The following is a 16173-nucleotide window of genomic DNA, read 5'->3' on the forward strand; positions in this document are numbered from 1 at the left end:
GATGGATCACAAAGAGGCAGTACAAGTGCAACTCAGCAGTAGACTCACAACTCTGTGACTTGGTTGGCTGTGCAGTGAGAGCGCGGCATGTGTCACTGCACGGTGGGTGTGTGGTCACGGGCCAAAAATCGGTACCTTCCGTTGAGGTTCGGAAAGGACCCTGAACTCCATCTGTCGCTCTAACATTTTCCTCTCTGGACCGTGGACCGTGGACCGTGGAAAAGGCACAGAGTCACGAATCGTGAATCGTGAATCGTGAATCGTGAATCGTGAATCGTGAATCGTGAATCGTGAATCGTGAATCGTGAATCGTGAATCGTGAATATGGTCGAGTGGAGCTAAGTCAGCTCTGTGCCCAGAACGTTGGTGATGCACTCACGACTAAAGCTCGTGAAGCACGAATACAAGTCACGAGTAAAAAGTACACGTTGGAGCTTGGTCAACTCTTCTGGTCTGATAAACTGACAACATCACTATCCTCAAAGCGGCTCGCTGAACGATGGCGACGCCGACACCACGACACCAAGAGACGCCACAGGAGACGACTGAGCGCGAGCGGTGCGAGCAATGGACTGACGAGCTGTTCCGCACGTCGCCTATGGTGCGCTTCATGACGAAGCACCTCAGCTTGCTCGATTGCAACCCGCTCTCTCCACTGCGCACTGCGTCTAGCTCTTCGCATGCAACGGCTTCGGCGCGCGCACAACCAAAATTGGTCATTGCGCCATGTCCACCTTCAATAGCAGGTGGCTTCTCCCCCTCGCTTCGCAGTGAACCAACGTCGGAATCGTCTATTCTTCTCTGCTCGAATCGGATCTTCTCGAAAGCGCATCTGGAGGACACGCTGTCACACGAGATGGTGCACTGGTTCGACCACTGTCGTTTCTTGGTAGACTGGTCCAACCTGCGCCATCATGCGTGCAGTGAGATCCGTGCTGCCAGTCTGAGCGGCGATTGTGGCTTTGTACGAGAATGGCAGAGGAGAAACTACGGCTTCAAGTTGCAACATCAGAACTGCGTAAAGCGAAGAGCTGTCCTCAGTATTCTAGCCAACCCCGCTTGTGCAGGAGACAGGCAAAAGGCAGAACAAACCGTCGACGAAGTGTTCCAGAGCTGTTTCGGTGATACTCGACCGTTCGACGAGGTGAGCTGCGCTTACATTCCATACCCACCTTTGTTTTTTTCCCTCCAGTCTTGCATCAATCTCCTAACATGCTTCCCTTGACCTTGCCCTTTTCTCTCAACAGATCTACTAAGCACACTTCTCACCTACCTCCAGCTCTCCTATCCGCTTCGCACACTCTCTCAAACACTCGATCCATTCGCAAGTCGTCCAACAATGTCCATCTCAATCCTTGCCACCGGCCTCGACGATCATTGGCCAAACCGGGGACTGAAAAAAGGGGAACATCGCAAGAGCTCCAAGACAAAAGACCAGCTATCTGCAAACCGCATTCGTGAATACATTGTACAAGCACAACGACAGTGGATCCAGGTCGAACCTGCATATGAATGTGTGTGTGCGCCAATATGCAAAACATGGCACAGGATTCTATAGAGAGACGGAGAGAGCATGCTCGATCCAGCGTCGGCGTCCTATGCGGATAGCGTTCGGCTATCTGGACAGTGTCATGTGGGTGGGCAGCGCTGCCTGTGCCATTGTATTGTGCTGGCGTGCAGAACGGTGTGACACAAACACCACACTCTGGATGTTTTGGCTTGAATCACCAACCCTCTGCCTTACTGCTCGACCCGATCCGAAAGATTGAGCAACAGCGTAGCCAAGCACCTCTTTGTGATGTGATCGTTCTTCAACAGTTGTTGGAAGGTAGCATCCCTCAGCGGTCCCGGCAGACACGCCCTAAGAGCCTCTCTTGCCCTTGGATTATCGCTGAGTCGCAGGTAACACCTGACCACATGCTTGAGCAGCCTCACCGCCTGACTCTCGACAATCTGCGAAACCATGTTGCTCAACACGGTGCCTACCGCATAGAACCGTTCGTACGTTTGACAAATGTAGGCCAATCCCATATCATCCAGCAGGATCTTTTGCACGATAAAGATGGCCACCGTTTTGCTCAGTTCCGAGCCGGTCTCCATAATGCGCAGGCACAGTGGGATGATCTCGGTCGAGAGGAGGAAAGTGATGACGTCCGAGTTGTCGTTCTGCTTGACCAGCGCGCCGATCACGCCGAGCGACGTCAATCGTAGGTACTCGAACGGACGCGTCTTGGACGTCGTGTTGAGGAATGGGTAGAGGAAGAGCGGGATGTGTGCTTGCAAGAACAGGCCGCGTGTCTCACTATGGCTCGCGACGCATTGCAGCAGAGCGAGTGCGTTGCACACACGATTGCTCGCCTGAGCAGTGAGAGCTGGCGGCGAGAGCAGCGGGTAGACAGACACGATCTCCTGGAGCAAAGACGACATGACGCCAAAGCTATGCCAGAGCACCAGCGCCAGGTCTTCATACTGCTCGCGCTTCTTGCTCAACTCGAGCAGCGCATGCTCACGCTGCGCAGACGATCCTGGCAGCTTGTCGAAATCGTTAGGCGAAGTGGCACCTTCCCGCTCACTGTTGCTCTGACTCGTTTGCGAATCAACCGTCTTGGTCGCGTTGGCCGACGAAGGTGTTCCATCCGCATTGGTGCTGCTGGTACTGTTGGCGGTAGCAGGCGATGCACAACGCTGCTTGCGATTGGAGGCGTTGGGTTCCGGTCGCTGGCAGAGCTGCGTGATGAGATGATAGACGCTGAGAGCCGTGGTAGGTGTACCGCCTGGACCCGTACCTGCAGGCATGGTCGGACCAGCATTGGGAGGCGGACCAGCAGCAGAAAGCATCGAAGGGCCGAGGTCAACACCGGCCAGAGAGCCGCCCGTGCCGGGAGGAGGAGGAAGAGAGGCACCAATGGAGCCGTTGCTGTTGGCGTTAGAATTATTGCCATCGACGAGACCGTTGCCAAGCATGGGACTAGGGGTGTGGATCCTACGGCCCGGCATGCTGCCCGCGGTGGCTGGTCGGCCAGCCATGTGTGCGAGACTGCGTCGGCAAACGACGTTGCTGAGATCAAACTAACGATGCGAGCTCAAGTGCTAGCGCAGATGCGGTCCGACGATGAGCGACTCTTGACCGAGTGGATGAAGCAAGCAAGCGCCAAGTCGATATCAAGATCGTTGGCAGGCAGCCATCCCAGCGAGGTTATGAAAACAAGGCAGATAGGTGTTTCGTGTGATTGGCAAGGGGCAGCAAGTATCGCTTGTCACCGCGCAAAGCGTCTCTGAATCCAAATGATTGTGTTCTGTTGCGAGACAAAAGCGGGTTCGATGTGTTGAATGTGTGCGCAGTCGGTGATGCCGATACCACAGCTTTTTGGGGAGCCGACAAATGTTACAACCGAATCTAACGGAGCAGCAGGCCAGAAAAATCACGAATGGTCTCCCGAAGCAAGAACGACTGTGCCAAGCCAAGAGAAACAAGGTTGGCTGCCGACGATCTCGGGCACGAGCCGCAAGCTGAGCTGTTCTCGTTTGAGATTCGTCGCGGAAAGCCGATGGTGTGAAAGGTGGCCAAGGTCGGAACAAGCGCGACCTTGAAGGCGTGATCGGAAGCAGCGAAAGGAAGGAAGGAGGAGAAGAGAAAATCAGATGCGACCAGACGAAAGAGGCGGTGGAAGAGAACCGAAATGTGTCAATGGGATCAAGTGTTGCTCCTCTTTGTTTGATGCAGATCGAGCGGAATGTGGTTTCCTGCTTGCTTGGTTGCCTGCTGGTTGCTGATGACGGCAACTCCCTCCATCTCCCACGATCCTAGTCACGAGTCCTGAGGGTGATTTCCTGGAAACACTCACGACTAGACTCGAAACCGTAACCGAAAAATTCAAGAGTCCAACACCTGACCTCTCTCAAATCACATCCCGATCGATGCGGCCAAGCGGTGCAAAGAACAAGCGTTTCTACCGGATATTGGGCATGTGCCAGATGGAAGCGCTTAATTTGCTTTCCACCGGTTCACGATTGAATTCAACGATCACGCTCCGATTACAAACTCTCGAGAACGGTTTCAAGACTAGGATTCACCTTCCTAAATAACAAATTGGTGGCAGGGAAAGCCGTTCGTGATTCAAGTTCAACTTCCGTCCGAAACAAACATGAAAGCATGCTGCGCTCCTCGACAAGCAAGCTCGGTCAAGTACAGCCTGTTGCCTCACACGTCAGCATGGTCTTGCAAGATGGTATGAGTGGCGATTGCATGTATTGGAAAGGCGAGGTGCGTACATTCTACGTAGCAAGGTATGCAGAGCTGCATTAGTGGGGTGCTGAATCAGGCGAACCAAAGTACTTGTGCCACGACCTTGTCGAGCGCATCGCCAGACCTTGCAGCGTCGAGGGGGCTGGTCTTACATCTAGATAAAAGCTCAACCCGGTCCTCTGCTGTGCTGCTGCGCTGAAGTGCTCTCCGATGCTGGCGGTTGCTGCTGCTGCTGCTTGTGCTCTACCTGTGTAAAAGTCGATGATGTACCTCACCTGCTCTCCACCAGGCCTCTCGACAGTCCAGTCGTGACGATCAAACGGATGCTGGTATCCCGCCAACCCATTGAACCATGCTCTCCACGTCAATTCCCTAGGCCTTCCCTTGAACGACACCAGCTTTGTTTCCTCGTTCCCCTCGGCTCGACCCGTCCACATCCGTTCCCATGCCAAGATCTGCTTCCACGCTTGCTCGTTGACCGCGTTGTGGATCGGCACTACGACGTCCATATCTGCCACCTGTGGGTTCTGGTTTTTGCGCTTCATCGCGTTATAGAACTGCTTAGCTGAGGGATAGACCCATTTTCCATCCGAATCCTCTGCATCTGGCGCGGGTGTCGAGCGTGCTTGTGGTGCTTGCGCTGTTTGCGCTGCTGTCGGATTGGCCAGCGGAGAATAGCTTCGCGGTATCGACGAGATCTCACGGTCGCTGGAGAGTCGCGATTCGTCATTGGTGCGATAGCTTGAGGTATGGGATGCACCTGCTTGTGGTGAGAGCGCAGCATCGGGCTGGAAAGGATGCGCCTTTCCAGGGTTCGCTTTAAGCCATGCTTGGCGTGTCTCTTCATCAACAGGACACCTGTCCGCAGACGCCCCTGGCTCGGCGCTCGTCGATGAGCTAAATGGCCACATGCTGCTCGTCGGTGCTGATGTAGATAGATGCTTCTGAGAACAACAACACCACCACCCGTGACTGCAGCGTTGCGTCTTCTCACCGTCAGTATGCTATGTACATATGTAAAATGAAAAAACGCCTCCGAAACGCGGAACTCGGCCACGGGTGTCTGATTACAAATTACGTCTCTGGCGGCCTAACATGCTACGGATTCTGGCATGCGGTACTCACGACTCGTGACTACAGAAACCTCGCGACTGAGATCGTGCATCGCGGCTCATCTTCCAAAACGACACTATAACGCTCTCACATGCTTTGTTGATGGGCACGAGGACACGGGAACAAAATCGAAGAAAAGAAAAGAATCCGAGACTCACGACTGTACTAACTCATCACGAACGCAAGCGTCAAGTTAGCTCAAATCCAACCCATCATCTTGCACATGCTTATACCGGTTCAAGGCGTTCCGAGATAGCGTTTGTGAGCCGAGCACGCTGGTTAATCACGAGTAGCACAGTAGGTCTGACTTGATTCTGGGACACTTGCTTACAGATACGCTAGTGCCTCGCAGCGAGTCAGGCAAGGTCGAACAGCTCCCGAAGCTGGTTCATAGTATCTTGTGGGTTCTGCACCGTGTGGCCGATCGTCCTTGGGTCCTCAAAGATCTCATTGTCATTGCCGCCCTTGTAGGTCTTGTCACCGAAAAAGTGGATCGCATCCCAGCCCAAGTCAGCGGCCGTCTTGCTGTTCTCGACACTGGCACCGTCAACGAGAGCCACATTGCGAAGCGCATATGTCTTGTCCCATCCGTGCGGGAAGACGTCAAACGAGATTTGACCACCGATCGAGTAGGTGAGACCATAGTCCGGGAACTGTTGCTTGAGAGCAGAAACAAAGGTATTGCGGATGTTGTGGATCTTGTCGTACTTTTCAAACTCGATTCGCTCGTCGATACTGTGTATGTCATAGAATTGGAGCGTCAGTTTCCGCGCAGGACGACGTTTATGCTCAAGTGTGCAACAAAGGGCGAATACTTACGAAGCATTCCTTCCGATAGGCGAGATGTTGATCATGCCATTTCTGAACTCGATAAAAGTACCACGCATGACGGGCAGATCGAGCTCGGAGATGTACTTGAGGCAGAACTTGGCGAGCTTCTTGTACTTGTCCTCTCCCAGCCAGCCGATAAAGCTCTGCGAGGCCAACTGCTGGCCATCCTTGAACGCGGTCAGACCGTTCTCGGCAAAGACGTAGTCAAACTCCTGGGTAAAGTCGGTGGATGTGATTTGAAGCTGCTCGCGAACCTTTTTGAGATCGCTACCACCGACGACACCGATGACGCATTGCTTGCGCAGCGAGGCGAGGAAAGTATGGAACTCGGGTGTGATGGTTTGGCGTGCCAGAGAGAGGGTACCGTCGACGTCGAACAGGCAGATGGTGCGCGGGTGCTTTCGATCGCTGTACTGGGCAGCCATCTTGAACGTCGTCAAATGTCAGTGAGATCGCAATGAGATGTGCTTGTGGTGTCGGGAAGCAAGATAGCTGTCGAGAGCCAAGCAAGAGCAAAGTGGTCAAGCCAGCTAGCTAGTTTAGCTGATTCGTGAAATCGTGAATCCACGACCTACGAACCGAGTCTGTGAATTTATTTGCCTGTTGTCTGTGCGTTGAGAACGACAGACAGGGTCCACTTGAGTAGCAAATCTGCAGTGTTTGCATGCAGCTCGGCAAGCAAAGTCTTGCACGTCCTTAATCCTTTACGCTTTGTCCAAGACACGCAATCGCCACTAGCTTCAGGGCTTTCGCAGTCATCGCTCGTTAGCCATTCGGGATTCGCGATTTCTCGAGTGACGCGGCGACCCCATTTCCCTGTGTGACCATTCGTGATTGCAGCACAGACGGTGGGATTGGCGTAGTGGCCTGTCGGTGTTACCGATCGTCTTACGTTGCACGTTGCTCGACTCGGCGACTCCGACCAGAGTCCTTGATTCCTTCCAACAATCTGTGATTCGTGATTCGTGATTCGTGATTTCTGCAGAAAACGCCGAGAAGCGGGAAGCAGTGCGCCAATCCTGGATTCGTGATTCATTCGGGAATCACCATCACGAAAAATCAAACAACAACGAACGATTCTGTTGCGGATGCGCAACTACATTCGTGATTCACGATCCACGGTTGCATGTCGCATCATGAGTCATGAATACGGCGCACAGCAGATCGGGTCGGATTTCCGTAACCAGCCAAATATGATGCATGTACAGTAAGTGCGTCATGTTAAGTGCCGCCATTCGTGATTCTACAAGAAACGAACCAACCTATGATTCCTTGACCTACCTGCGTGAGAAGTTCTACAGGTTCGCACGTCACGTCGTCGATCTGCTACAATCGTGGATCTTGTGAATCATGAATCATAATCGTGAATCCACAGAACGTCGAACCACAAGACTCACTCTTCCAGGTCTCACTCATGTCACCACGTAGACTGACAAACAAGTGTATCCATACGTGCTCACATACACGGTCCGTACAACGCGCTTGGCATGGACTCAAGATGAACTAAGTTGCGCAGCGCGGTTCGTGTTCCACGTTGGTGTTCCGTGTTCGCACCACGGTCGCTATCTAGTTTGATTTCGTGCGAGCAAGCGATTATCGCCGTCCAGCCCGTCGCCCAGCAGTCCGAGTCGTCGTCTGCTCTGGCTCTATAAAGTCACCATCATCTTCGTCCACGATGGCATCTTCATCGTCATCGCTGGCCTGGATGCTTTCTTGTGGCTGGCGCTGACGTGACCGTTGAGCAGTCGGCTTGGTGGGCGCGCTCCTTGCGGATGCTGTTGACGCGACCGTCTTGCCTCGTCCTTTGGTTGTCTTGGACGTAGCGCTTTGCTTGCCCAGCATGTCGAGTACACTAGCGTGGCCTCTCGTCGCTGAAGGCGCAGGCGTGGAAGCGTCGTCGATGGCAACGTCCGACTCTTCGTCCGGCTCCGCATAGGCTGATTCTGGACCGAGAAAGGTGGGTGCAGGCGCCGCGGCGCGTGACGTCGATGCAGATGTTCGAGCTGGTGCGCGAGCTGGTGCGCGAGCTGGTGCGCGAGGCGCAGCGACAGTCTTTCTTGCTTTGCTGGCCGAGGTCGTTGACGCAGCACCACGTCGATTCGTGACTCTGCGTGTGCCGCTGGCAATGCTTGCTGCATCGTCAAAGTCATCTTGATCTTCGTCATCATCCTGGTAGGCAGCAGCCGCTTTCCTAGCCCTATCAGCTCTACGAGCTGGCTTAACAGCAGGCCGTTCGAGGTCATCCATCATCGAGTCATCCGACTCGTTTCCTCTTGCTGCATTTCTCCTCGCTTGATCCGCCTCCTCCATGTCGAGCTCCATCTCTCGTCGCTGTTGCTGCTGCTGCTGTCTCAACCTCTCCAGCTCGCCGTCGATCCGCGACTCTTCCGGATCGATCGTGACGAGCCCTTTGACCGTGTTCTTGAGCATCTTGGTGACAAAGCTGTCGATGGCTTCCCTGTCGTCCTTCTCCACAAAGTTGAGCACGGCGCCTTCAAGACCTTCCGGATTGAGGATATCCAGGTTCTGCGCTTGAAGGTATTCCTGTACGAGCTTGCCCACATCGACTTTTTCAAGCCGTTCGACCGGCAGCAGGCCTTCCTCTTCCACATCGACGTAGGCGCTTGGTCCGTTGGCGCTCTCGTCCTGGTCGCGACGTCCACTTCTCAAATTCTTACGCTTGGTAAACTGCAGCACTTCTTTCGGATTTGCCACTTTTCCGGCAAACTCCTGGCCGAAACGTTGCGGATTGCTGATCTCCTGATTCGTGTACTCGACGCGCAATCGAACGAGCGGCAGAGGCATCTCGCGTCGCGGGTATCGCTCTTGGAATTCGCGCTTGGCTCGCGCAATGAGGCCATCGACCCTCTTGCGCAAAAGTTTGATAACATCGCCGCGTTCGGACGACAGGCCTGCGTCGTACAGCTCCTCAGACAGCACCATGTCATCCATCACAAACGGTCGCACCGTCTGCAAGGGGATGGGCTCGATCAGGAAGTCGGTCTTTTCCACATGGACGATGGCAACACACTTTTCCACCGTCTCGCCCTGGCTGAGACTCGTAGCAATACTGCTGCCCGGCTGCGTGATGTGGTACCTCTTCTCGATCACGCTTTGCGGCTGAATCATTTGTTGGTGCTCGTGGCCCCACACGACGAGGTGGACCGAGTCGTCAAACATGGTCTCGGGCACACATGCCTTGGGATTGTGCGCAACTCGATTCTGGTGGACACAGAGAATGTTGAACCACGAGTCAGGTTCTTCCTGTGGCCGATACATCCTGACGCGGTTAGCGCGAAGTTCAAAGTGCATGCGCTCGTCCTTGATGTTTCCCATACCGTAGAGAGCGAGTCTGGTCTCACCTTTTTGCAACAGCACAGGTTTGATGCGGATGCCCTTTTCTTGGAATGCACCGCCTCTCGCCGTTCTCGCAGCTGGCGCACCTGCAGCCGCGTCGTCGGAGGGAAGCTCGATTTTTCCAAAGTAGTTGATGAGGCCAGAAACAGACAGCAGGTCGAGTGCCGATAACGCGCCCGTCTCTCCGACACCTTGTGGATCGTCGTGATTGCCGTGGATCGAAAATACGGGAATTGCCACGTTGAGATTCGGATCTTCGTAGTTGATGGCGGGGAAGCGCTTGCCGGGCAAAGCTCCATCGTTGGGATCGCTGAGCAGCTCGACCGAAATGGGCTTGTCTCCGAGCGTATACTGGCGCAACAGTGCCATGGTCTGATGAAGTGTGTCGCGACTGGGCTTGTTCTCGTGAAAGAGATCGCCACCCAGCAGGATTAGGTCGACGTCGTGCTGGACCGCAAGCTGGAGGATCTCCTCAAACGTGCGGATAGAGTCTTGACCACGGACGGGATCTCGCTCCATGTAGCCAATGTGGTTGTCGGTGGCGAGCATGATCTTGATGTGATCATCCTCGCTTTGTGCAGCGAATGTGGAAGACGGTGGCAGATGAGCATCGTAGGCTTCGGCTTCGACCTCGGCTTCGGCTTCGGCTTCAGCTTCCATGTCACATTGAATGACCTCTTGTTGATGGTGGTCGTGAGGAGCTGCGCTCGTTGGCGTAGAGCGACGAGCAGCTCGAGGCAGCCGGCTCCCTGGCTCGTCTTGGAGCTTATCCTGGTGCTGGGAAGAGAAAGACGTCAGCTCGTCCTGCTCGTCCTGCTCTTCGACGTTTAGCTGCGACTGGGACTGCGCCGACTTTTGTGTGCCAGTCCGGCGTGTGAGCCGCACCATGATTCAGCGAGTCGGCCAAGATGGTGGAGACCGGTGGAGACCGTGCAGTCGTGGCATGAGCGGTGCTTTCTGATCGATGGACGCACTTGAGCCATCAATGACTCGACTAGGCCAACAGAGAAGGGGGCATTCGGCCTTAACGTCACGCCACGCCTTCTGACCTTGGACTTGTGTGGGTTGAATCCAGCCGAGAGAAGATCGAGGTCAAGAAGGAACAAGTCGAGCAACACCCAACGAGCCACAAAAAGGCTCAGTCACGAGTCGTGAGTCCTATTACCATGCTCGGCGACTCCGTTCGTGACTTTCGTTGGTGATTTGTTAAAAACAAAGACAAAAAACACACACACACACAAAAGCGATAAACCAAGCCGTGAGCGTCAAGACAACACTCACCCGTGACTCGTGACTCGTGACTCACACGTCACTGACGACTACGGTGGACTCGGCGTCGAAACCGAAACATACAGTACACCGCGCGAGATTCACGATTTGGTATTTGGCAGCTACGGTACGCGATTTGTGATTCGACACGTTTGGACCCACGTTGGCAAACAGCCCGGGTGCAGAGATGAACTGGACAGGATGTGCCAAGCAAAGACACAGACGATGACGTATGTTCATCCAAACAGAACAGCACGAGCGTGAACGAGAAAGGAGAATGTGAAAAGGGATCCAGAATGCGATTAAACGAAGCAGGTGTGAGTAGAAAGGAACCAAGCTACTAGTCGGCCCAAGCGCCTTTTATGGTCTTCATACACTTTGCCCAACGCAACAGTCTGCCGCCTTCTTCCGGAGCGACGATGGGGAGCAAAGTGAGATGGGTGGGAGCACTGCCACTTCTGATGCTGCCGCGATGCAGATGCGAGTCGAACTTGGGCTTGGATAGGCGTCGACTGCGCTCGTATGCCTCGATGCCGTTTGTATCCGACGAGCTCGAGTTGTCCCAAGATCCTCGATCCACATACGGCGACACTGTATCTTGGTCGAATGTCGAAGCCAGCTGGATATTGTCGTGCACAATAGCTGCGGCTTCTTGCAAGTTGGACGCCGAAGCCGACAGTCGGCGCTCGCCAGAAAGACGCGCGAGCTTGTCTTCGGCATCGCACCAGAACAGCTGCCAGCCTGTGCCCTTGGCATCCGTATCGATGCGCACAAATCCGTTGGAACGCTCGTAGTACCATCGATTTACCGGATTGTTGGAGCGCGACTTCCACACCAAGTCGCGACCGGTGCCGTAACCACCCCTGCCTCCATTATCATTGAGCGCATCGAGCAGGCCCAGACCCTGCACTTCGTCACGCAGCGCTCCCCACAGAAAATCCACCGTACCTGAGCCTTGCAGCGACGGAAGCACCGCAAACTTGTCCAGGTACGCAATCGGCTCGACGCTGGCACGATCGTCATCCGGCGCGTACTCCTTGGTCACAATCGCCGCTCCCTGGTAATCACCCGTGATAATGGCAAAGTCGAGCGACTTGCGCAACCTCTCGTAGTAAGCATGCTGATTGAGCTTGCGTCGGAACGACGCTTCTAGCAATGCACACATCTTGTCCAAGTTGAGCTTGTCAAAGTCCTGGATCACTTTGATAGGCAGACCTGGCCGAACGATGGTTGGTGTGTGGCGTACGTCCTGCTTGTTGGCCAAGAGCCGATGTGGCAGTGAAGGGCTATGTGCTGCCTTGTTGGTGATCAGGTTGGCGATAAGCGATCGAGGCGACCGATGTGTGACGAGAACACCCGAGGATGTCTGTGGCATGTACGAGAGACAGTCTGAGATGGCGTCCAGATTCCGAAGCGCAGTTGGATGTGTCTGGTGCCAGACAAACGACTGCTTGATCTGATGATACTCCGAGGCGAGATTGATGGACAAGTGAGGATCGCCACCACGTGCATGCGAGGGGATGCCGCCTTCGCGGTTGATGACCATGAGTCGCAGAGGCATCATGTCGACCTCTCCGCCAATGAGTTCGGCCAGTGCATCGGCACTGGTTGATGATGCCGAGGCAGAAGCGGAAGCGGAAGCGGAAACGTCCGATGCTACCGCTTGTTCCGACGGCCGTGTAGCTGCTACTACCATGTCGCGAGCCAGCGCCACCATGACGTCGTCAGCTCGCACGCAAAGCGTCTCGAGCGTGCCGTCCCTTTCGTTCTCAAAGAGAGCGTAGGGCGCAAGCACAGGGATCTGGTCAGATGCAAGCGCCGATCGGATCGAGCAGAGGCTGTCGTCTGAAACGAGCGGCGGACGAAGACGCTCTTCGCCGCCACTGCCGTAATGCACTGTGGGCGAGGTGGATGACGAGCCTGCAACAACCGCATCGCCTGGCTTGACATCACTAGACGCTTGTGACTGCTGAAGCTGACGCGCCTCTGCCTCGACTTGAGCAGCAGCGTGCGCATCGACCTTGACGACTGCCTGTGGGAAAGGCCTGGCCATTGCGCCTTTGCGATTGAGGCTATCTGCGAGGCGTAAGGTCTCAGCCATGATGCGTTTTCGCAAGCGTTCTTGCTTTCGACCAAGCACGCTAGAACGGCATACCGCCTGGTTGACTTTTGCGGACGAGGGGCTAGGATGAGCGGCGAGCCAGTCACCCATGCGTTGCTCTTCGAGCTCATCCGTTCCGGTCACAAGTTGACCATCGTGGTCGATGTCAGCCGAGATCTCTGGCCAGTCGTCCTGGTCGACTACGACGACGCTGACGAGACCGAGACGCTTGAGGTATACGAGACCTTCGGCGATCGAATCGAGCTGACGGTCGGTAAACGGGCCTTGCACCTTGACCAGCGCAGTGTGCGAGTCGGCCAGTGCATCTGATACCGGCGTGACCTGTGGGATGGCGACAGTGGAGGTCTCTTTTGGCGTTGCGTTGGGCGAAGCAGATGTTGTCGGGAGGATGGGATCCGAGATGCGGACGGATAAAGTGTCAGAGGTGGTGCGCTGCTTTTGTTCGTGCAAACTGTCGAGGATAGCCTTGGGTAGTTTCAGCGGAGCCGTTTCGGTAGCAGTGGTAGCATGAGGATCATTCTCGAGCGATATTGAGTGCTGCGGATCCCAGGTGGTGGTTGAGGGGTTATGCAAGCTTCCTGGACGCGCGATGTTGGGTGGTATCGGAAACTCGGTGGGAGGGTTGAGCTGTGCGGACGACGACGACGATGATGATGACGATGCGATGGTATCGGTACGATCGGACGAAGGAGGCTTGGATTGAGTTGGCTGAGGTTGGCGTGGAGGTGGTTTTCGCGGTGCAAAGCTGTTGAGATACGTCTTGGAGTCCCTGAGCGATGGCTGCGCTTGGAGAATCTCCATGATCAAGTTCTGCATGCGTTTCGACATGATCGCAAGAGGTGGCAGCGTCGAGTGAATTCAAGTACCAGCCAGATCAAAACGATCGTACGATGAGACGAAATCAAAGCGATGCAAGGGCCGTGTCAGCAATTCGAATCGTGGTGAGCATTCTATGCCACGATGATGCAAAGTGTCAGAGGCGCGTTGGATTGTGGCCGTGTGTGCGCCTGCACAATCTTGCTGTACCAAGAGCCAAGCGTGCGAGTGTGCAGGTTCACGACCGTACACGAGAAGCCATGTAGTGGCAACGACAAGGAACGATCATGAACACCAAAGCCAGGATGAGGAGGAGGAGAGCAAGTAACCAAACAACAACATTCCAATCGTCAATCACGAATCACGAAATCACGAATCACGAATCACGAATGCTGCGAACAAATTCCCGATTCGCAGGCCTAACCCTAACTTATCGCCAATTTATCTTTTCGTGATTCGTGATTCATGCACGATGGTTGTGAAAAGCTAAGAAAGCGCGTGCGACTCCTAGATCTCCCGATGATCTTAGTCTGCATGATTTTTCGTCGTGCCTGATTCGTGACTGTTTTCTACTAGGTTAATTTCGTGTTGGATTAACTTAACACGAATCACGAATGAGTCGGTGAACGTGTCTGGCGTCTGGCGGCGCTGACGTTGAACGATTCACCGTTGGTTGGCCTAGAGCAGACACGAGATCGCCATGCCATCGATCTTGTCCATTAGACAATCACGACTGCTTTTGACATCAGACGCTGACATACGATTGTTGACTGGTTCTAGTCTGACGCTGGTAGCACCATCGACTGTTTCACTTTGGATGCGACACGATCTGCTGTTGTACTCACCCTGTGCATCTGACGGTCGACTTCGTACGCTGATGTGTGGCTCGTGCTGAATCGCAAAGACTGCTGTGCTCGAGAATGGAACGAGGAGGAGGCGGAGGAGGAGGACGCCACTGTAGGCCTGCCTTCGTCACGGTGCAGGTCGAACAGATGGCTCTCGTTCTCGTACAGGTCCGAATAAAAGGTGCGATGCTGCATTGGTGCGCAAATCTGTGCTGGCCTTGTACTGCGTGCGAGCCATCTTTTCGGCGCAATCGAGCGTCTTTGAAGCATTCTGTGGAGCATGGTAGTGCGTAGAGGCAAGAGGTAGATAGGATCGGCCCGAGTGGATCGACTTGATGGCCACCTTGGATATATACTTCTCCCAGCCGCGGTGGATGCATGCACAGAGTTGGACGAGGTCAGTCCGGATACACGCTCCAGTTCCAGCACTTGCAAAGCGATGTGGTCACTGGCAAACCAGGCGCAATTCACGATTGGCTCGGAGCGCGTTCAAGCGAAACCAACAAGCATCCGCGCCTGAGTGTGGACCCTTTCGTGTAACAGAAGTACATGATCAAGTACGGAAAGGCCAAAACTGTGCTACTCTCCTCTGATTCGCTGCTGCAGCAATCCTCAAGTGGACCGCCCTGAACCCTTGTTGACATTCATGACACGTCCATCAACAGCCGCCGTTGTTGATTTATGCGGGGAGTGAGAGGAACACCACCCCAATACCCCGTGGCACGCACAGCCGTTTGGTCTGCGTGAAAGAGCCATCATGTTGTAGCTTAGCGTGAACAGTGAACAGTGAACAGTGTGGGAGCAGGGTTAGGGTTTGGGTCGAGGGTTGCAGTCAGGGTCCAAGCTTGGACCTCTGGGTTGCACAGCTAGCGTGCTTCACGCTTTGGTGGAATGCGCTTGGTGCCGAGACGTCCGCTCTAACACTCTTGCTCAAGTTTCGAGTCGTGAGTTTCCACCTTTACGGTTCGTGTGTGGATGCGAGTTTGCTGTCCAGCCATCGTTCATCTCGAGGCAGCAACGTACCACAGTGACGATACCGATGCGCATGGTAGCCTCCGATCCTTTCCGACCGTAGCCTCGCTTGCTGTCTTGCACAACATTTCTTGCAGTTGCTTACTGCTCGTCACGATGCGCAAAGTCACGAATTGGCTGATTGGATGTGCGCTTTTCTTGGCAGATGCACGAGTGCGTCAAGATTTTTTTTTTTTATCAGATTTCGAACCACAACGTCGCTTACCGTACAGCCCACACTCGATCCTCTGGCTCACCAAACTAATCTGATAAACAGTCGGGACTTGTCAGTCACAATTTACGATCCACGATTCACCATTCGTGATATTCGTGATTCGTGATGGACGATTCGTGCGAGATTCACGATTCACGATTCACGATTCACGATTCACGATTCACGATTCACGATTCACGATTCACGATTCACGATTCACGATTCACGATTCACGATTCACGATTGCTGCTGTGTTTAACGTTATTCGTGATTCACGATTTTCGCCTTTGCGCCGTTTGCGGCAAGTGATGTCATGTCAGATCGCTCGAAATTACATTGACGGAATTCC

The 16173-nt window shown here is 54.3% G+C and overlaps 7 protein-coding genes across 7 annotated transcripts; 1 reads left to right on the top strand and 6 right to left on the bottom strand.

Moving 5' to 3' along the window:
- Nucleotides 1–499: 499 nt before the first annotated feature.
- On the top strand, nucleotides 500–1256 carry UMAG_04700 (uncharacterized protein; the record flags this gene model as incomplete). Its single annotated transcript, XM_011393289.1, has 2 exons — nucleotides 500–1144; nucleotides 1248–1256. The coding sequence occupies 2 exons, from the start codon at nucleotides 500–502 to the stop codon at nucleotides 1254–1256; spliced, it is 654 nt and encodes a 217-aa protein (XP_011391591.1).
- A 484-nt stretch (nucleotides 1257–1740) lies between these two features.
- On the bottom strand, nucleotides 1741–3027 carry UMAG_04701 (putative rcd1 protein involved in sexual development; the record flags this gene model as incomplete). Its single annotated transcript, XM_011393290.1, has 1 exon — nucleotides 1741–3027. The coding sequence occupies one exon, from the start codon at nucleotides 3025–3027 to the stop codon at nucleotides 1741–1743; it is 1287 nt and encodes a 428-aa protein (XP_011391592.1).
- Nucleotides 3028–4302: 1275 nt separating this feature from the next.
- Nucleotides 4303–5157, bottom strand: UMAG_04702 (uncharacterized protein; the record flags this gene model as incomplete). Its single annotated transcript, XM_011393291.1, has 1 exon — nucleotides 4303–5157. One exon carries the CDS (start codon nucleotides 5155–5157, stop codon nucleotides 4303–4305), a length of 855 nt encoding a protein of 284 aa, XP_011391593.1.
- A 558-nt stretch (nucleotides 5158–5715) lies between these two features.
- Nucleotides 5716–6615, bottom strand: UMAG_04703 (putative phosphomannomutase; the record flags this gene model as incomplete). Its single annotated transcript, XM_011393292.1, has 2 exons — nucleotides 5716–6094; nucleotides 6179–6615. 2 exons carry the CDS (start codon nucleotides 6613–6615, stop codon nucleotides 5716–5718), a joined length of 816 nt encoding a protein of 271 aa, XP_011391594.1.
- A 1168-nt stretch (nucleotides 6616–7783) lies between these two features.
- On the bottom strand, nucleotides 7784–10435 carry UMAG_04704 (MRX complex nuclease subunit; the record flags this gene model as incomplete). The annotated part of the gene is made up of 1 exon (XM_011393293.1): nucleotides 7784–10435. The coding sequence occupies one exon, from the start codon at nucleotides 10433–10435 to the stop codon at nucleotides 7784–7786; it is 2652 nt and encodes an 883-aa protein (XP_011391595.1).
- Nucleotides 10436–11156: 721 nt separating this feature from the next.
- UMAG_04705 (acetyl-CoA:L-glutamate N-acetyltransferase) lies at nucleotides 11157–13766 on the bottom strand (the record flags this gene model as incomplete). The annotated part of the gene is made up of 1 exon (XM_011393294.1): nucleotides 11157–13766. One exon carries the CDS (start codon nucleotides 13764–13766, stop codon nucleotides 11157–11159), a length of 2610 nt encoding a protein of 869 aa, XP_011391596.1.
- Nucleotides 13767–14473: 707 nt separating this feature from the next.
- On the bottom strand, nucleotides 14474–14881 carry UMAG_10583 (uncharacterized protein; the record flags this gene model as incomplete). The annotated part of the gene is made up of 2 exons (XM_011393423.1): nucleotides 14474–14530; nucleotides 14600–14881. 2 exons carry the CDS (start codon nucleotides 14879–14881, stop codon nucleotides 14474–14476), a joined length of 339 nt encoding a protein of 112 aa, XP_011391725.1.
- Between the last annotated feature and the right edge of the window lie 1292 nt (nucleotides 14882–16173).

Source organism: Mycosarcoma maydis, chromosome 17 (genome assembly GCF_000328475.2).
Source record: "Mycosarcoma maydis chromosome 17, whole genome shotgun sequence".
Taxonomy (NCBI): domain Eukaryota; kingdom Fungi; phylum Basidiomycota; class Ustilaginomycetes; order Ustilaginales; genus Mycosarcoma; species Mycosarcoma maydis.